The following is a 21,404-nucleotide window of genomic DNA, read 5'->3' as shown; positions in this document are numbered from 1 at the left end:
TTGTATTTGCAGCGTTTTTGTATTTGCTGCATTTTTCTATTTGCAGCGTTTTTGTATTTGCAGCATTTTTGTATTTGCAGCGTTTTTTTTATTTCCTGCATTTTTCTATTTGCTGCATTTTTCTATTTGCAGCGTTTTTGTATTTGCAGCGTTTTTCTATTTCCTGCATTTTTCTATTTGCTGCGTTTTTGTATTTGCAGCGTTTTTGTATTTGCTGCGTTTTTCTATTTGCTGCATTTTTCTATTTGCTGCATTTTTCTTTTTGCAGCGTTTTTGTATTTGCAGCGTTTTTGTATTTGCTGCTCGTTTTCTAAATGCTGCGCATGTGTTGTCAAATTGATGAAGATGTTTTCTTAATTTGCTTATGTTTTGTGTATTTGCATGTGTTTTCTTAAGTTACTGTGCGTTGAGCTCTCAGGGCCACCGTATGAATGGCCAAATTAAACGTGCAGCCTGCTTAGACCTCCTGCGCAGGCAACATGTAGACATCACCTTTATACAAGAATCCCATCTAAAAAATGTAGACGTTTGTCGTTTTTCGAACAAGCACTACTATGTGGCAGCATCCGCTTCGCTAGATACCAAAACAAGGGGCTCTCTAGTAGTACTGAAACGTAATCTTTCATTGAACATATTAGGAAAATTTGGCAGTGAGGATGGTAGGATTTCTTATATCAAGACCATTATATGTGGACGCAAATTTGCTTTTATCTCCGTATATGTTCCTTCCCAATATGAACAAGAGTTTTTTCCAAATTTAACCACAACTTTACTACATCTTCAGGATTTTTCACTTGTACTTGGTGCGGACATGAATTCTTTTGTGAATTTGGATTTAGATAAATCTGTTCAGCGTTCCACATCCACCCAGTTAAATGCATCTAAAGATTTTCAAAACTTCTTGTCTACATTTAGTTTAACAGACTTATACCGTACCATCAATCCTACATCAAAACAATACACTTTTTACTCTGCAAGACATCATAGTTTTTCCAGAATAGATTATATATTAGCTTCATCTTCATCTTTCTCTGAGATACATGATGCTATAATCAAACCCTGCTCTTTGTCAGACCACAGTATTGTCTCAGTACATTTTACACTAATGGGCACACCTCCCAGAGCATCACGTTGGCGTTTCAATATCTCGCTCCTCAAAAATGAAGACTTTTGCATATTTCTCAAAGATAAACTAAAAACCTTTATAGATTTGAATGCAGGCTCAGTAGAAGATTCCAGATTCTTATGGGATGCCATAAAGGGATGTATAAGAGACTCGTCAATCTCATTCTCATCTCACCTTAACAAAAGTAGACTTAGCAAGATAGTTGAGCTGGAGAATACTCTCACCCGGCTTGTGACACAACAACAGGTCTCGCACTCAGAGGCTTTACAGAGGAGAATAGCGGTCACAAGAACTGAACTGAACTCTTTGTTAAGACGTAGAGCAGAGTTTTTAATGCACAGGACCAGAAGAACATACTACTTCAATGGAGCCAGACCAAGTCATCTTTTAGCTTTAAAATTGAAAAACAATGAAAAATACTCTAGTATCGTGGCCATTAAAACACCTCTACGTATTGTAAGTGACCCTCGGGATATCAACACTGAACTTAAGTCTTTTTATTCTGCGCTCTATAAATCTGATATCTCATTCGATACAAGTACATGTACACAGTTTCTTCAAGGATTAAACTTACCTTCTTTGTCTGATAATGATGCTGAATTGCTTAATACCCCAATTTCCTTAGCAGAGTTAAAGATGGCCCTTGTTAACATGAAGAAAGGCAAGTCCCCTGGTTGGGATGGGATTCCTCCTGAGCTTTATCTTGCTTTTTGGGATGAATTGGGCCCACCGCTACTGGATATGATCAATATAGCTATTGATAAGGGGGCCTTCAATAAAAGTGCTAACACAGCCATAATCTCAGTGCTTCCAAAACCAAATAAGGATCCGACTCAATGCAGTAATTACAGACCTCTTTCCCTTCTAAATGGGGATGTTAAATTATATGCTAAAGTACTGGCTACTCGATTAGAGATACATCTTACAAAACTGATACACAATGATCAAACTGGTTTCATAAAAACTCGTCTAGCATCTGATAATGTGCGTCGCTTGTTGCATATCATTCACGCAGCGGATAGTATTGATTCTCCTTGCTCTGTCCTATCGCTGGATGCTGAAAAAGCATTCGATAGGTTAGAATGGGATTACCTATGGGCAACTTTGGGAAAATTTGGGTTCAGCACACAGTTCATCAGCATGATTAAAGTCTTATATGCAAACCCATCTGCTATGGTCAGCACTGGCAATATTTGTTCTTCCCAGTTTCCAGTATGTAGGGGAACACGTCAGGGCTGCCCCTTGTCGCCGCTGTTATTTGCCCTCTCCCTTGAACCATTGGCTCAAAAAATCAGACAGCATCCCTCAGTCCATCCCATCACTTTTTGTAACACAGATCATCGGATATCATTGTATGCTGATGATATCCTCCTTTATGTTGGTAACACAGTTCCTTCAATACCACATTTGCTTTCCACTTTTGATTCGTTTAGCTTGTTTTCTGGATATAAAATTAACTGGACAAAATCAGCATTAATGCATTTAAACTCAGTTGCGCTTCAAAATCCCCTGCCCTCTCATATACCAGTAGTAAAAAGCTTTAGATATCTCGGGATTGATATTTTTCCTTCAACGTCTTCTATTGCACTACAAAATTTTCAAGGTATATATAATCGTTTAGAGAAGGACTTCGAACGTTGGTCATATCTTCCAAATTCATTCCAAGCCTGTATATCAATAGTGAAAATGGACGTGCTTCCTCGTGTTAACTTTTATTCATCTATGATCCCTCTTGCCCCTCCTATTGGCTACTGGGAAAAGCTTCACTCGTCAATCTCCAAATTCATATGGAAAGGAAAAAGGCCTCGCTTAAAACTCACAACTCTCCAGCGAGACAGAGCACAGGGAGGGCTTGCCCTCCCAAATTTTAAGATGTACTTCTGGTCCTTTGTGCTGCGCCCTCTCTCTACATGGTTCAGTTCTACTTCTTCAGTTTCCTGGAGACCAATTGAGGAGAATCTCGCATTGCCTCACAGATTGCAGGATTTGGTTTATTCCAACATACCTTTGAAAAAAGCCAAATTACATTTAGGCCCTATAATTTCATTTCTACTCACAACATACCGTACTGTAATTAAACACACACATGCAGATCTATCATGGCACAATTATTCGCCGATTTTTAACAACTTCTCACTTCTTACTGGCAACATACCTTTTACATCACCACAGTGGAGTAGTAGGGGAGTTAATGTTTTAAAGGACCTGTATGGTGACAGTGGCTTACGAGCCTTTAATGACTTACAAGCTGCATATGATTTACCGGGCTCATCTTTTTTCTTCTATCTGCAGTTGAGATCAGCCTTACGGGCATATGGTGTGCCATGGGGATCAGCACTCCCTACACATCCTCTTCACAAAACATTAGCTACAGCTGAACGAACACAGGGGATGGTATCTAAACTCTGCAAATTTATCTCTGTACCTTGCAAACCTTTACCAGTTGAAGCTGCATGGCATAGGGACTTAAATGTTGATGAGATTTGTTGGGAAACAGTGTGGGGAAATTTGTGTCGTACATCTAAAAATCCTGATCATCAGTTAATACATTATAAATTTGCTCATAGAATGTACCTTACCCCTAGAAGACGTCACTCAATGAAGATCATTACATCTCCTAATTGTGATTTGTGTCCACTCAGTGCCTTGGGATCCTTTATGCATGTATACTGGGAATGCCCTGATGTAGTAAAATTCTGGAAGCAAATATCATCCAGTTTAAGTGACATGCTTAAAACCAGAATCCCGCTTTCACCATCTTTACTACTACTTAATGACGACTCTTCTTTAGATTTGTCTATGCAGCAAAAGCGCATACTATGGGCTGGTCTCACTGCAGCAAAAAAAATGTTGGCCTTAAGATGGCAACCACCACATTGTTTGACCTGGCAACAGTGGGCCAGCTCTCTTCTGGAAATAGCCCTGATGGAGTGGTCCGTGGCCCGAATGCATGGAGCTTCCATTAAGACTCTCCGGGCATGCAATGCAGCTTACAAGGCAGTCAAAGAAATGACACAGCGTGATAGACCTTAATATGTGATTTAAATTTTGTTCTAAGGTTGAGAGATCTGGGGTGGGGTGTATATTGGTCGCCGGGGTTGGGGATGAATAAAATAAATGTAAGTTGTTTGTAATGTAATGTTTTTTCTATGCAAATTTTTTTCAATAAAATATTGATCAAAAAAAAAAAAAAAAAAGAAGTTAACTGGTTCCGATGTTGTTTATGTGGTTGCCAAGACTTTACAAGTTCACTGTTTCAGTGGTCTTCCTCAATGAGGAGAGGATGGACGATCGTTGATTTGCAGCGGAAATCTCCAAAGAGTTGTTCAATTACAACTTCTGAAGCAGCGGCTGCAACAATTCACTAAATGTATGTGGCGGAAACACTGCTGCTTCTCCAAGTCCGCCGCATTTAGAAAATAAAAGAATGACACGTTGTCATCTCAGATGGTGGATGTGCACCCAGGGACAGCACACACAGGCATGATGGGGAAAAAAGGCGATCGTTAGGTAGGTAACTGCAACAGGTATGTGCAGAGATGTTCAAGGTATGTGGACACGAGTTAGCGCAGACTCAGAGAGAGGGATTGATCGCGAGCCCAGAAGTGTTATTGCACCTGTGAGGGCGGGGCAACTGCTGTTGATTATTTCACGATTGGTTCGAGAAAATTTATGACGACATAAATATCTTCACTGACCACGCCCAATTTAACCCCAGCGTCAGGGAAGTTAACAAAGTAAGAATGGCAATAACTCCAGTTTGGATTAAAAGTCATTTCTAAAACTTTTAACATGCTTACAAGTAAGACTTTAAATTGCATAGTGAGAAGGATTTTGTGGATTTGGGTTTCCAGGGGCTTTAATGCTGAAAAAGCATTTGATAGGATAGAATGGTTTTATCCATTACACATATTATTCAAGTTTGGTTTTGGTCCAAAATGCTTACAATGGATTAAGTCTCTCTACCATAACCCAGCTGCATGTGTCACAACTAATGGATTGATCTCTCCCCCCTTCCAGCTTGGCAGATGCACTAGACAGGGGTGCCCAGCCTCACCATTTATCTTTACATTAGCACTTGAGCCCCTTGCCTGTGCTATCAGGGCAAACCAAAATATAACAGGCATAACAATTTTTAATTATGATTTTAAAGCCAACCTTTATGCAGATGACATTTTATTGACACTGTCCCATCCAGAGCATTCAGTTCCACACCTATTCTAACTTGTCTCTAGGTACAAAATCAACTGGTCCAAGAGCGAGGCCATCCCTCTAAATAATCTTACATTCCCTGGACATCTGATGTCAACTCCCGTTGTATGGAGGTCACATGGTATGAAATATCTTAATAAGATCTCCAATTAACAAAATGTTTGAGTTGAATGGCCCCAGACTCTTGAAAACAGTCAGAGAAGATTTAAAGAGATGGACAAATTTACCACTATCATTGTTGGGGGAGGGAGGACGTACTGAAAAATGAATATACTACCTAGGTTAACCTTTATTTTTTCAACAATCCCATTCAAATTTCCTCAAAAATGGTTTAAAGACATTTTCAACTATTTTCAGGGTTCCTATGGAAAGAAAAAAAACCAAGCAAAATTATAGAACGAAACAAGCAGCATCACTCCTTGAAGGTCTTGGCAGTGGCCGCAGAGGTTTTCTGAGCCTCATAACATCAGCTTTGAATAAAAGGCCTAGATGGCAGTTATATAGGAACATGTGTAATGTTTATCATCCTGAAGAGAATTTTGTTTGCATAAACCATCTGATATTCTGATTGTGAACAAAATTAATGTACTTATATGTGTGTATGTACATATGTATATGTATAATCATTTTTATTTTATCTTACTATCCTTCATCTTTTTTTATTATTATTTTTTTGTAAAGTTACATTTAAAAAATATGCACCCTCAACCCCCTGTTCCAAGCTATGTCCTGTTGAAGGCTAGCTGGGTTTCTAATCTGATGCACAATCATTCAGATCCTCAGTGCCTGCCTCACAGAATCTGGCTTTCGCCACTGTTTATTTGTTTCTGTTTTGTTAGTTGTTTGTGGTCGTCTTTTCTGTGTTGTATTGTCTTTTTTGGGGTTTTGTTGTATTAAAATTTTGTAAAGTGACATAAAATATAACATAAAAATATATATGTGTATATATATATATTCATAGCTGTTATATGTATCTTTATCTTTTGCACTCCTTACCACTGCACTTCTTCTTATTGTCTTATTGTGTATTTTGTCTGTACATAGAGATCCCTGTAGACCAGAGTCAAATTCCTTGTATGTGTACACATGCTTGGCTAATAAAGTTGATTCTGAAACTGCGGTATTTCCCTTTTATCTCCACTTGTAAATAATGTTACAATACTGTTTAAGTTGCATTGAATTGTGTTGTTTATTAACATAACATCGTCATCTGCTAATACTTATAAGTTTCCCTAAAGTTCTTTATTAGCTAGCTATGAATTTTGTGTTGGGCATGCTGCAAACTAAAAAGTGTAAGGAGTCTGCATTCAACTTTTTAATATTTTCATTTTGCACTTAATCCTAAATCCTACCTCTTGGGCTCTAATCTGGCCTGCTTGAATGCTCTGGTATAGAGGAAGAGTAAAATCACTCAGAAAGATACTTGATAATTAAATATGAACTCACACAAAATGCGGCCTCACATTAAGACTAAAAAAAAACAAAACATTAAATCTGTTCATAGACAGAATTTATACAAAATAATGTTTTTATAGTGTAAACTAACAGTAGAGAGCACATTTTGCTAAAACAACCATTCAGACAGTGACAGAGGCATGTTTTTCCAGGATATTTAATTTTATCAAATCAAATGTTCTTCATGAACAGGTTTCTTTAAGATCATAAAGTTATTGATTAAATCACATATCAGAAATAATTATTAAGAAGATTCTGATTCATTTATACCATATCAAGAAATTATATACAAAACAATTGCAATAAAGCTGAAATAGAATCTTTTATAAATTTCATTCTCATTGTGGCAATTCCGTATCCCACCATTATAAAGACCTTACATTTAATGTTCCACCATTATCTGCCTCTATGTTCTAGACAACTCATCCTTATAATGGGCTTCATTTTTAGACATTTTCTGCTGTGTCAATGTTGAGTTTGGAAATTTGGGCAATTCCATACCAAAACCGTGAGGCAGGGATATATAACAATTCTGCACTGATAAGAAGCTGTTGATTATGTACTGTAAATTGCATCACAGTGCTTTTTATTAAGCAAGAGAACTTTGCATGTGCAGAAAAGTTCCCATCACAATTTCATATTAAGTGTGCAATAATGACACACTTCTACTTCCTGAAAATGTGAACACTTTTAGTGATACATTAAGGCCCCTAGGTGACAGTTAGGACACACACGCAAGAGCTGTATTGTAGGAAAGTGACTGCAGCCAAGTCTTTTGACTTTTGACTATTTTTCGAAATAAGAGTTCATCTTATAATATCTAGATTTTTGTGATTTTTGTGTTTTAATCTCATGACTATCAAATAACATTTTTACTTGTGGAAAAACAGCATTATCTCAAAATATCATGTATATATTGTATAATATAAGTTAATGGAAAATTAACATCATTATCATTTTTACAGCTAAAATTATAGCTTTATTCATGTTACATTGTGACATTTTTCTCAATAAAATAAGGACTTTTCTTCTCATTTTTACAATTATATTTACATTACAACTTCATAATTTTGTTTTTACTCCTGCAATGATTGTTTGGCAGTGACACATAAAGGGAGTGTTTGAAGCTCATAAGCAAGTGTCTGCTATTATCAGTTGGCAAATATTTAAAATCAAACAGATAATGATAATATATATATATTTTTTTTTTTAATAAGTGAAGAATATTTAAAGAGAGGCCCAACCATTTTAAATTGTGGTGACACTCATTCCTGTAACAATGAACAGCTTTATTTTCAGTTGAGTATTAAATTAAAATAGTATTAGGTGAAATAGTAATAGGTGACTATTCATCTGCTCTCATATCGAACAGGATATGCTGTTATGTAATTCATTGACAGAGAGATCATTGTAAAAGATAAACATAAGCTTAGATGGAACCCTGAAAACTATCCTACCCTACCTGTAAAAGAAAAATAATATGTAACACTTTGATTTAGTTAATTCTTGTTATCCCTGTGATTACATGGCCAATAAGTGATGTCAAGATCTATCAAGAATTTTCTTGTGAAGCCACAAAGTTGTTTGATAACAGGATATTTTTCATTGACCTAAGACATCAATGTACAGGGAATAATCATACAGCGTAAACCCATGAACAGACCCCAGTTCAATTCCCTCTACAAATGCTAATTTCACCAGCATGTATAATGAAAAAGTTATAGGATGCTGCAGCAACAATTAGAGGAAAAATATCACAGTAGAACGCTATCACTAAATAACCAAAATCCACTGAGCTGAACATGGATAATAGTATTCAAGGGTGGATTTTTCAATTAACTTTGACACCCTTGCTGTCCTGAAATAATGGGACAGAGACGACCCCAATCTTGCTGGATGAAGCTTAATCGGGTTTCCCTTACAAACTGGAAGAGTTAAATTCACAATATATCAACACCTTTCATTTTGACATTTGTTAGGTTTGTACCATTTAAAGGCAGTTGCGGAACCTGCAGACCCTCCTAAATATCACTCTGATCCATCTCTTGGTCCTCAGGCTGCCTCTTCACTGAGACCACTTCAGCCTCCACCTGTGTGTGCACCTGCACAGAAAACTCTGGGATTTTCTCTGGTGTGACAGAACTTGCAATGTGTGAGTCCTCAGGTGCAGGTTGGTGGATTATTCTGCTTGGAGCAATACTCTCCTCACTGGTTGTCTCCTCGGCTTGTCCTATGGAGCTTGTTTCACTAAAGGAGTCAGAGCCTGCCCCTGAGCGCTGGAATAACCTCTGACCTGTGAAAAAAAACACATAGGATGTATTTGATGTAATTTCCAACAGTTTCTTAGAATTCTGTATGTGCCACTGGGTAACAGACAGAAAAAGCTCAGAGAGCACATAGAGAAATTATTCTCTATCTTCATGCTTTTCAGCTTCCTAGTACAAAGAGTTGCTCCTAGTGACGAAATTCAAAGAAAATTCTTAGAATCATGAAGTTTTTTTTAAGGATTTCACCATAAAGTTAAGACTAGATCCTGGTAAAGATAAAAGTTATTCACAAAGCATCTTAACCCCTAAGATGAAACACTGTTTGGAGTAGTGAGGAGGACTTTTAAGAGTCCTACGAGTTTCTCAAGCAGAGGAGAAAATGCCAGAAAGATAGAGGGACCTATTTAGATGGCGGAAGGCACACAGTCCAGTGAATTAGGGCGTGTCTGACAAATGTTTGCTAGTTACACAGCGCACAAGCTGGGCGCAAATCGAGGCGCAACGCGTAAAGAGGTTGGCTTAAGTCCCTGGATTATTCATAGGTGTGTTTTCGGCATAACATGAATCAAGCCAATTAGAGTGTCAGCTCTCATTCCCTTTAAGAGCCCAGTGCACCTGCAGGCAGGCATGTTGCTATTTACATGGCGGATTTCAGTCTTTCTTCTTACACTGAACAAAAATATAAACGCAACACTTATGTTTTTGCTCCCATTTTTCCTAAGCTGAACTCAGGGTTCAGATCTAAGACTTTTTCTATGTACACAAAAGGCCACAGGTGTGCCTTAGGCTGGCCACAATAAAAGGCCACTCTAAAATGTGCAGTTTTATCACACAGCACAATGCCACAGATGTCGCAAGTTTTGAGGGAGCGTGCAATTGGCATGCTGACTGCAGGAATGTCCACCAGAGCTGTTGCCCGTGAATTGAATGATCATTTCTCTACCATAAGCCGTCTCTAAAGGCGTTTCAGAGAATTTGGCAGTACATCCAACCGGCCTCACAACCGCAGCCCATGTGTAACCACGCCAGCCCAGGACCTCCACATCTAGCACCTTCACCTCCAAGATCGTCTGAGACCAGCCACCCAGAGAGCTGCTGCAACAACCGCTTGCATAACCAAAGAATTTCTGCACAAACTGTCAGAAACCGTCTCAGGGAAGCTCATCTGCATGCTCGTCGTCCTCATCGGGGTCTCGACCTGACTGCAGTTCGTCATCGTAACCGACTTGAGTGGGCAAATGCTCACATTCGATGGCTTCTGGCACTTTGGAGAGGTGTTCTCTTCACGGATGAATCCCAGTTTTCACTGTACAGGGCAGATGGCGACCAGCGTGTATGGCGTCGTGTGGGTGAGCGGTTTGCTGATGTCAACGTTGTGAATCGAGTGGCCCATGGTGGTGGTGGGGTTATGGTATGGGCAGGCGTATGTTATGGACAATGAACACAGGTGCATTGTATTGATGGCATTTTGAATGCACAGAGATACCGTGACGAGATCCTGAGGCCCATTGTTGTGCCATTCATCCATGACCATCACCTCATGTTGCAGCATGATAATGCACGACCCCATGTTGCAAGGATCTGTACACAATTCCTGGAAGCTGAAAACATCCCAGTTCTTGCATGGCAAGCATACTCACCGGACATGTCACCCATTGAGCATGTTTGGGATGCTCTGGATCGGCGTATACGACGGCGTGTTCCAGTTCCTGCCAATATCCAGCAACTTCGCAGCCATTGAAGAGGAGTGGACCAACATTCCACAGGCCACAATCAACAACCTGATCAACTCTATGAAAAGGAGATTTGTTGCACTGCGTGAGGCAAATGGTGGTCACACCAGATACTGACTGGTTTTCTGACCCCCCCGGACCCCCCCCAATACAGTAAAACTGCACATTTTAGAGTGGCCTTTTATTGTGGCCAGCCTAAGGCACACCTGTGCAATAATCATGCTGTCTAATCAGCATCTTGATATGCCACACCTGTGAGGTGGAAGGATCATCTCGGCAAAGGAGAAGTGCTCACTAACACGGATTTAGACAAATTTGTGAACAATATTTGAGAGAAGTAGGCCTTTTGTGTACATAGAAAAAGTCTTAGATCTTTGATGATGATGAAAAATGGGAGCAAAAGCAAAAGTGTTGCGTTTATATTTGTGTTCAGTGTATATAAACCAAACCCCGGATTGATGTTAAAGCCACTGAAGCAATCCCACTGCCCAGCAGAAACAAAAATGAAAAGAGGCATGCTGTGTAAATTTACCCACGAGACACAGCATTAATTATTTAAAACTCCAGATGGACAGGATCTTATGTTGATTAAAGTTCTGTGTGCTGACCATCAAAGAAAGGTAGGCTTTAAATGTTTATTTACTTATTGTTGCTGCTGGATCACATGGCTGTATTCTCGTCCGTGCGTAATTGGTGCGTAATATCTGTGGGCACAATTGTCGGTGCCACAGGGAGTTATGTTTGAGTATGGTAATAAATTTACCTCTTAGTTGCGTGTGTGTGAGTGTGTTTTAGTTTCTGCTATATTATAGAGAGCGTGTGTCAGAATGAGTGCACATTTTGGAGAGCTTTGTGTCAGTCTCAGTAGTTTTTGGCCCGTGCGTGGCTCGAGTAGGAATCTCCCTGAGGTGAAGCTGGTGTGTGTGGACGCAACGATGAGCCTGTCCACGTCTTTCTGCACTTCTCAGCAGATTGGTAACAAACCGAAAGCGGTATCATGATTTAAGGAGACAAGGGAAACAAAAGCTTGCATGTCTGTCCCTTAAATGTTTTTTTCACTGTAACTGCAAATACACAGCTTTTTCCTTATGAGTAGAAGCGCTGCTGTGCATCCCCGTGTGAGTGACAAGCAGAGACTCGTGCTGGGAACTCTCGGATGTATGTCCATAATGCATCCTCTAATTAGCAAAGACAGACTGTGCCATAGTCTTTAGACCACGTTTTTGTTGGTCTAAGGTGCAGTCGCTTTCTGCGTCCTAAAGATAGCAACGTGCCACCCGTTTGCCTGCCCACACCTTATTTCAAAACCAACACGCCCACGGCCGCTAACGATGGCACAAGATCACTTGCTTCTGACACAACATGGGCGCTGGGCGTGAAAATGACGACACTTGACACTTGCGCCACACGCTTTGGCACTTTGTGCCGGGTGGACGATAGGGCCCAGAGAGATGGAGAAATGTTCTCCAAACACTGAATGACTATGAGCTAATTATACGCTACAGATTGGATCGTGCAGGGATCATTAGTGATCTGATCTCCCACCCAATGCAACAATGCAATGTCACCAAAAATGAAAGGGATCACACCATTAAGATATTTGGCAAATGGAAAAATGCAGCAGTGATGACTTGGGTCTGTCACAAACGTGAATCAGCAGCATGATCAAAATTACAGCGCTGTCAAAGCCTCATATTGTGATGCAATTTGTTTCATTTCCACTAGATGTCCACACCCCGCAGGCTCACAAAAGTAATGGGTATAGCGAGCTTTCCCGGTGTTGTGGGTGTAGCCTAATTAATGGGAAACACATCTGCATTATAAAAACGGCATATTTTAATTCTGTATTTAAGTTAACTATGGCTGCTTCCCAAGTCTCTTAAATTGCATCCATGTTCCCTTCACTTGCGTCGTTCACTTGCGTCTAAGTCCCTCCCACCAGAGATGCATGGAGAGACCCGCGGAAACCAAGAGAGGAGAGAGGAAACGAGGGAATGTTTTTTAAGAGACATGAGACGTCCTTCGATGAAGCGTCACGTGCTGCGACGTCCGTTTGTGATGATCGCGTCAGCTGATCACCGCTGGATCAGCTGTCAGTCTGCTTTAACAGCTGTTTCTGTCTGCACACATGTGCTCTGTATTAATTCTAATAAAACACACAGTAACAGTGTTTTCTCTCTGTAACCTGTTACCTGTGTAACAACACCTTCACATGAAGAACAGGCTGCAGTCTGTGTTCCTGCTGCAGAGCCAGATGGACATTTCCTACAGCACTGTGTCTTTATATTATTTGTTCATTATTTAAATTTTCGATCACTGATAATCTGATCTGAATTAAATATTTAATAAGCCCAAATACTGTCTGTTCATGAACTATGAACATTATTGATTAGGCTAAAAGTTTCAGGATAAATAGAAATCAAGTCACGCTGATCAAACCCGACCTGATGATCACTCTCACACGTAAAAACTGTTACCTGCTGATAGAGAGACTCTCCTGCTCCCTCTGAATTCATTCATTCATCTGTAATAAAAGTTAGCAGGGAAATAACTGATCATGACGAGAGGTATTTCTTTGGATTAAATTTAATAGAAATTAATCTGTTTTTGCCACTTTTGATTTTTAGACAACTTATTTTTACTCAGATGTTGACCCAGAAACAAATCAAATCTGCAGTTATTCACTGCATTTTATATATTTTACGACAAGTTATGATCAATATTTCGTTCTAAACGATCTCAGCTTGTCAGATACCAACTCATTATACCGGCGTTGTTTATAGTCTGTTTCAAGGCACCCTGTTAAGTCTGTTTTAAGGTCCGCTTCTTCCTCTCTGCAATATGAAACTCCAGTGATGTTGTGAAGTTTCACATAAGTCCGATCTGCTGCAGCGTCCAATCACTAACTGATCTGTAATAAGGGGGCGTGTCGGCCAGTAAAATCGGCCGTAGAGGCTGCTCTCGTGTATCCTCGCTTATCGCTCCTCGGAACTCCCTCCTCTCTCCTCGCTCCTCGCTCCTCCGAGCAGCGATAAGAGCTTTGAGACGGTCCTCAATATGGCGGCTCCGGAACTACTTCCGGTTCGGGCGAGGAGCGAGGAGCGAGGAGCTATCAAATAAGAGACTTGGGAAGCAGCCTTTGAGTGGCAGTGGTATCTCAACTGTGTGTGCAGACTCCCGTTTGGGTGCTGCAATCTCCCCTCTCACTTTAGACTTCAACACATACCACTGCTTTTCGCACTCCTCACTAGTGCACACAACCGGAGGTAAAGATGCATTTATCTGCTGCGTTATGTTTTCCCATGCCTGACTCTTGGTTTGCGCTATAACCGGGGCCAAATTTATGTTTTAAAATGGTTTTACGTTCATCAACTACTGGAGCTAAGAGGTAAATATTGTCCTCAGTCCAGTTGGGTTTTATGGTCCTTCTTGTAAATGCCAACCAACGCAGCTTCTCATAAACTATATATAGGCTGGCCATTATTCACAGAAATTGATGAAAGATGAGCCATTTTCCCTTGTCAATATCAATTAGATTAAGTACTAAAATTACCAGCATGAAATGTAAATGTGATCAAACAAATATAACTGTCAGCATGTGAAGAGCTACTGCACAAGTGAGCATGTATTTGCAAACAGTCTGTAGGCTGTTTACTTTAAAGTATGGTTTACAATTTATTTGACAGAGATTATATAAAATAGTGTTCATGACTACACAATGTCTGACTAGATTCTATGATTAGGCCGATTGATTTCACTGTCCTTCTACGTCCATTATCCATTACTAAGGCTGGGTTGCATGAACAAGGATTAATTTAATCTAAGATTAGGTCTAATCAGAGTTCAGCAAAAGTAGATTTAAAATGAAAAAATCCAGATTTAAAATTAAGCAGAGCTCTGTTGTACAATTTAAAACTAATCTCTGTTTAGTAAATCTAAGTTTATTGACGTAAACCAAAACTATACAGAGTATAATCAATATGGAGATGCTTGCTTACTCAAATTAACATAAATAGATAAATAAATAAAAAGGTTAATAAATAATTGAATAAAAATAAATTCACATGCTGTCGGGACCTAGAAAGTATAAAATGGAAATAGTAAATGGACTTTACTTATATAGCGCTTTTCTAGTCTTTGCAACCACTCAAAGCTGCTTTTACACTACATGTCACATTCACCCATTCACACACACATTCATACACTGAAGAATTTCATTATTTTCCTCAATCAACCTCAAAAAAGCAGCCATTTTAAAAGTTAAACCTCAAGTATAAGGTTAAAGTTAATTCTGAATCATATTTTGAATTGGAGTTTAAAGGTCTAAATTAACAGATCTAAATTTAACCTAGGTTTACAACAAAAACTAAACTGAGGTTTAATGAGAGGTTTAAATTTAGTCTCTTAATTTTAAGCTAGTTTTAAAGTTTGGTGCAACATAATGTAAAGTGAAACCATGATTTAATCGGGTTTAAAAATGAATCCTTGTTGATGCAACCCAGCCTACAAGAGCTTTTTTTTCTCTCTCTCTCTTTTTTTGGATCAGCCAATCACAGCTTTTGAAAGAATGTGACATGATCAACCACACCTCCTCACGAAGGCCCCTTTCCAACTGATCAAAAAAACCCACTAACACAAGGCATTCAGACCTGGGTCAAATGACCCTGCAGTAGATCCGGGTAATTATCGCCTCGGCTTTGATCGGCAATGATTGGAAAACAAAACCCGGGTCGACACACTAATCTCTGCCCCGGCGTGATGCTATGACATGCATTGAAGTTCCGGCTGCTGCCGTGTAAATACAGAAGGCAACACTGGCAAGACAGCGAGGTGAGCGAGCTTCTTCTGTCCCGAGGGGAATCTGGCACGTTTGTGACGACAGACGGTGACGCAGCAGAAAATAAACCGAAAGGAGTATACTCCACTGGCAATGGGAAAAGAGACAATCGGCATTTATTAGCTTTATTACTTCCCAGGTCCTAAAAACCTGCGTCAGCATGCAAATTTTTGTGGGAAAGGGGTAAAATATAAAAGCTATTAAAAAGTATTATTGCTACAACCCCAAGCTTATATGTTTGTTTGTTTTTTTATGAACCATATGGTGTTAGCTGGCTTTGATATTGATTTTGTCATTGTAAAGCTATTGCCAATGAAACTAAAAACTTCTTTCACAGAAATTTCCCATAAAAACCTTTAAGTGGTCATATCCAAGACAATCCCTCCGTTTACTGGTAGGCTTTGAATTTGAACAGCTTGAGGATAAAAAAATGAATACTGGTGGATGGTGAATATGACAAGACTTGACTTACTGACGTACCTTGTGCTGTGGAAGTGTGCATTATACTTAATTTAACGTGTGAGTGATTTGAGCATAAGTAATTTCCCAATCTGATATTTTTTGCATCACAGCTTTTATTTGAGAATCAGATGTAGACAGTGATGGACAAAGAGGCTGTTTAGACCTGGAAGTTACGTGTGCCTCAGTGATGCAATTACAAGAGAACAGCTCTAAGTACTGGCATTAACATAGGTCCCCAATGCGTCCTGATAGTTCACTTGTGTTCAGATCTTACTTCATTGCTCGATATGAATGCAGTGTGGTACTGGAGAAATAATCATACAACTCTTTTGTATGATTATTTCTCCAGCCATTCCAAGAATGATCTGATGCTAATACCAGGTGTAAACAGCTTCAAAGACAATCCTACCTGGCAGTCTCTTTGATGAGGAGGTGGAAGTGTCTTGCAGGGATGGCCTGCCTGTCTGGGCTTTGGTGGAGTATGTCACCTCTGTGGAGTCCAAGGAACCTATTGACACATACCATTCACATGTTATGTTCATATGTCACTTTATTTCCTGTTTATTTTTTTGGTTTTGACAGAGAATGCTTTTATTTTGAAAGGACACTAAAATTACTTCCTGCTTATTGTAAAACTATTGTGTGGAGGACAAAGTGGTAAAAATAAGCGGTCAAGAAGTCAAACGTTTAATATTTTTGCACCCCTGGAGAGGCATAACCTATTACATTGTTTTTTGGGGTTTTCTTTTCAATTAATCGAAAAATCATCAATTGAAGTGCCTGACCATCTTTCAGAGGGATATGTTGCAAAAGATAATTCCTATTATTTTTGCGAAAGTGTTGAGTCCTTGTTCCCTGTGCACCACCCTGCAAAATCATTATTTTCCTTGCAATGAAGTTTCATAACTTTTCCTGTAAATCTGTACTTCTGACATCTGTACATCTAAAGATGGTTGTGTCATGCGCACATTTCACAAAAGACTTCCACACTTGGGATTGCAGTCATAGATCTACAGCATGAACAAAGGGGAGTGCACAGCCCTGGGAGGATGCAGTCTTAAGCATTAGAGTGGACTAAAGTGTGATCACAAACCTACTACAAGTGGTCTTTTTTTTTAGATATAATTTTGATCAGTTAAGAGGAGAAGAGAGAGAGAAATAATGAAATGAAATAAACTTTTTTTTTTAGGAGATTGGGATATTTATGTGTGTTATGTGATCTGAAAGAGTTTTTATGAAGATCAAAAGTATTGCATTTTTGCATTCGCCAGGGAGGATAAGAGAGAAAGAAAAATTAATACGCAATAAATAAATAAATAATTAAATAGAAAACAAACCACACGCGCATATTTCTGCCAATATCCGCACAAGCACCCACTCACGCACAAACAGACAGACAGACATATTTTAACAATTTATTTATGTCCACATAGAGAACAGCTGTACAGGGACACAAATATTAATAGGTGCATTTAGTAGGCTTTTTCGTGGTGAGTTGTGAGGCCGGACCGGGCCACCAGAGAGGCGCGAAACAAACCCGGCCATGAATTCACAAACAAATGATTATTATTTCATCATCGCTTAAAACTGAAAAGAAGAAATTACTTTAGTATATGAACTCCAATCTCTGTGTCTTTATCTCCACCTCAGTAACTGGTATTTGTAGCAGTAAATAGGTTTTATCCTTTATTTTATCCATGAATTACAATGGATAAAAGTAACTTTTGATACCGCACGCTTTGATGATGAGCTGTTTTCATTTCAAATGTCCCACTGCAACCTAAGACATACGGGCTGCGATATTAATTAATATTAGTATGTATAATATCTAATTAACGATCTGCACTCCCTCAGGGAGAGAGACAGATACATGCATATGGACAGCGTTGACACAGCGCAAAAGGTGGTCATTTGAGCATGAGACATGTTCCGCCGTATAAATTTCAGTTTAGTGATGTGTATCCTCCGCAGGTTGGAAGTGCATCAGTTACGGGTACCATATATTAATTTTTGGACAAAATTATTGGTAGGGTGACAATTCAGTCATTTCTGTATATTGGTAGGGACGTGTCACATAATTACTGCTATACCCGCTCTCTTCATAGTATAATATTAAAATGGCAACTAAATTGAAAACGAACATATATATACACATCGACACACACACACACACACGCACGCACGCATATACACATGCATGCCGATGTACATACATAAATAAATAGGAACCTCAAGCTTGCTTAACGCACTTTAACACACTCGCCAGAGAGTGAGTAAAATAATAAACAAAGGGGCATTCACTGCCATGGAGCAGGCCCCCTTAATAAGTAGTTTCCAAGCTCAAATAAAATAGTTCTTCATTCACAAGCAAAGTCACTGGTCAGGTAGCAGACTCTTACCTAAAACCCGGGAGCTCCCGTTGCACGCTAAAATGAGCGACAGCACTTGCCAGGGGGCAATAAAATAATTGAGGATCTATTTACTGATATGAAGCTCCCTTTACTTACCTCTTCCTTTCTTCTTTGCCCGTTATGTGAGGTATTGACACGCTGGTCAAAGCAAGCAGAAAAACTTAGCATCGCGACAACGAGGTGCTGAGAGTTCAGGCATAAACATGGCCTTAGAGTTTTCTCTTTAGAGTTAAGAGTGTAGGCATAAGAATCGCAAGAGATAGACTCGCAACCCTTGGAGGACGAACACGTAGCTCATACCGTGCAGTTACAGGACTCCTAGGGAAAAGCCACCGTATATTCTTTTCCAATTCTCAACCTTCATCCACGGATTACTTGCAAGAAGATTTAAAGATGACATCTTTTATGATGACGTGGGCATATGCCTTATGTCATCCCATGTGACATGTGACTTTGTTGACAATATACTCGACGTGCCGCAAGACAGACCATATCCAGTGCATGAAACAAAACTACCACCACCCCAACCCCCATCGCCTACCTCCCAGACTCCATGTAAGGGAAGAACATCTAGTCAGTTCATCCATACACCCAGAAGGAACAAATAATAACTTCAGTTCTGCAAGCTTGACAGTCAGTATTAAACAAACAATATTACAAATAAGCCTATTGTAAATCTCAAATATTGGCATTTTATCGTCATCGATAAAATATCTTCACAGGGGAGCACGAAGATGCATGGTGTGTGATTAATTATGCTGGGTTGATCTGGGCCAAAATACCAGTCCAGCCTTGTCTATAATTATTAGTCAATATAGACTACAGTCTCACCATACAGTGACGCACAGTACCTGCGGCCAGGTTGAAGGTCCTGCCTTTTATGGAGCTTTGAACTGGAGCGAACCAGTTTAACACAGAACCAACCAGAGGAAGCTGTCTCATCATTCCCTATATCACAAAGAGACAAAGTAAGTCAAACATGGATTGGATTTGTACTCACAAAATGAGCAAACAAACATGTTAAGCTTGATTTATACTTTTGTTTCAAATCTACACTCCATACATTCCTTACACGTAGCCTGACATGCACCTCCCCAGAAATGCAACAACATGTCACAGAGAGGCAGGTTGAAACAACTGTGGTTGTATTGTATACAATTTTAAATAAACTAGTGCTGTAAGCAGCAATACACGGGCCCTTGCACCTTTGTGCACCTTGGGGTGTGTTACAACCCTGTAGTGTGCTTAAGCCACGGCAGGGGACAAAGCGGTCCACATTCGGCTGTCATCAAGCATGTAAAAATTTGGACATTAAACATTGTAAATGAGAGTTATTACAGGCTCTTATCAGTAGGTGGCGCTATGACCATGACTAATGATTTATATGTAGTGTGTTTAGGCAGGAACTGTCATCAAACATGTAAAATCTGGAGCAGATTGATCAATTTAGAGAGTTACAACTTCCTGTTTTATGGTCAATCATCCAAATTCGGGGTCGGGTCACTGCCAACCCCTTTTACTAATAATAATTTCTAGGGGGGCCTCATGGAGCTATTTTGGCTCAGTAATGTACAAAACCCTCAAAATATACAATTTTTCACCACTTCTGATGCGTGTGCAAAGTTTCATGAGTTTTGGGGCACGTTAAAGCTGCCAAATATACATTTATTGCGGACTAGAAAGAAAGAATAATAATTATTCTTTGCATTCCAATAGGCTATTCACACTGATTGGTGCTGGGCCCTAATAATTCTTTGCATTCCAATTTGGGTCTTTGTTCCCTATCGGGCCCTAATTATAACAATACGCGGACCCCTACCTCTTCAATGAGTTTCTCCTCATTGGCTTTTTGCATCTGCAGCTCTGCCTCAAGGATGCCTTTCCTCACCACCTCTGTCATGTTCTCCAAAAGCTACACAGGAAAGAATTACTACGTTTAAGAAATATTATATGTAAGGCAATATAGTTAACATATACTGTATACTGTATGACAATAAAACATGTTATTCTTGTAAATATTCTTTTATGCATTCTCAAACCATCTCACAACCAAAGTTGAATGGTAATTAAACTTAAACAACCTAGGAAATATCTTAAGGGTGGTATTTTAAAACATTGCTATATTGTCAATTAACACAATCTAGGTCATAAAATAAAATATGGATGAAGACAGATTTAAATTTACCTAAAAAGAAGCCTTTGGCATTCCTGAGTGAATCATGGCTGTATACATCTTTTGTCTAATTTGACAATAATTATGGTTTAAATCTCTAATCATTTATTTTTTGCATGTGCTAGCAACGGTGCAGAAGGAGTAGCTTGGTGAAAATATATGAGACAGAGAGGAGCAGTCAGAGGAATAGAAATAGTGTGTCCTATGCTGCAAAATTTAGGCATCCAAATGTCCCATAATGTTATAATGGTTCCAGTTACAACTAATGAAAATAAAGCAACTACTTCTCAGAAGTAGGTTAGGAGCTACTAAATTGATGTATCCTGTAACACAACATTTACCCTTCCACTGTCCTCTATCTCGCTCCCGAGGGCAGCTATCATATCAACCAGTTCTCGAACATTAACATCCTCAGTGACCATGCCAACAAAGATACAGTCCTTTTCTTTCCCAAACTCTGGGCCTGGTGAGAGAGGAGTAAATAGAAAATAAGGAATAAAAACAGTGCAGCAACAAATACTATGAAGTTCTTTTTCACAGACTTCTGTAATGTGAATAGCTCTCACACTAACCGGTGGAGAAGGTGATGTCAGTGTCGAGGTCTTTTAGTTTCTTCAGCAGCTCAGTGTTGATTTTCTCCAGCTCCTGCTTCCTACTGCTCTCATCCATTCCTTCAGTCTGGGGCTCGTACCTGAACATCAATACATTTGTTACAGTCCCATGTTTGT

At 39.4% G+C, this 21,404-nt stretch overlaps 1 protein-coding gene across 4 annotated transcripts in view; it reads right to left on the bottom strand.

Moving 5' to 3' along the window:
• Positions 1 to 6,891: 6,891 nt before the first annotated feature.
• The window catches only part of pdxdc1 (pyridoxal-dependent decarboxylase domain containing 1), a 59,156-nt gene continuing 44,643 nt past the window's right edge, over positions 6,892 to 21,404 (bottom strand). For all 4 annotated transcript variants that reach the window (XM_069674668.1, XM_069674671.1, XM_069674669.1 and 1 more), the window contains 6 exons: positions 21,249 to 21,367; positions 21,018 to 21,139; positions 20,323 to 20,415; positions 19,355 to 19,451; positions 16,502 to 16,600; positions 6,892 to 9,086 (listed from right to left, as the gene is read on the bottom strand). In XM_069674668.1, coding sequence (XP_069530769.1) covers positions 8,815 to 9,086; positions 16,502 to 16,600; positions 19,355 to 19,451; positions 20,323 to 20,415; positions 21,018 to 21,139; positions 21,249 to 21,367 — 802 coding nt within the window. In that variant the 3' untranslated portion in view covers positions 6,892 to 8,814. The remainder of the gene's footprint in view (positions 9,087 to 16,501; positions 16,601 to 19,354; positions 19,452 to 20,322; positions 20,416 to 21,017; positions 21,140 to 21,248; positions 21,368 to 21,404) is intronic.

This window comes from Semicossyphus pulcher, unplaced genomic scaffold, assembly GCF_022749685.1.
Source record: "Semicossyphus pulcher isolate SPU_LCO1_2020_fin unplaced genomic scaffold, fSemPul1.0.p SCAF_23, whole genome shotgun sequence".
Classification (NCBI taxonomy): Eukaryota; Metazoa; Chordata; class Actinopteri; order Labriformes; family Labridae; genus Semicossyphus; species Semicossyphus pulcher.
This window is presented reverse-complemented; position numbering and strand designations above follow the sequence as displayed.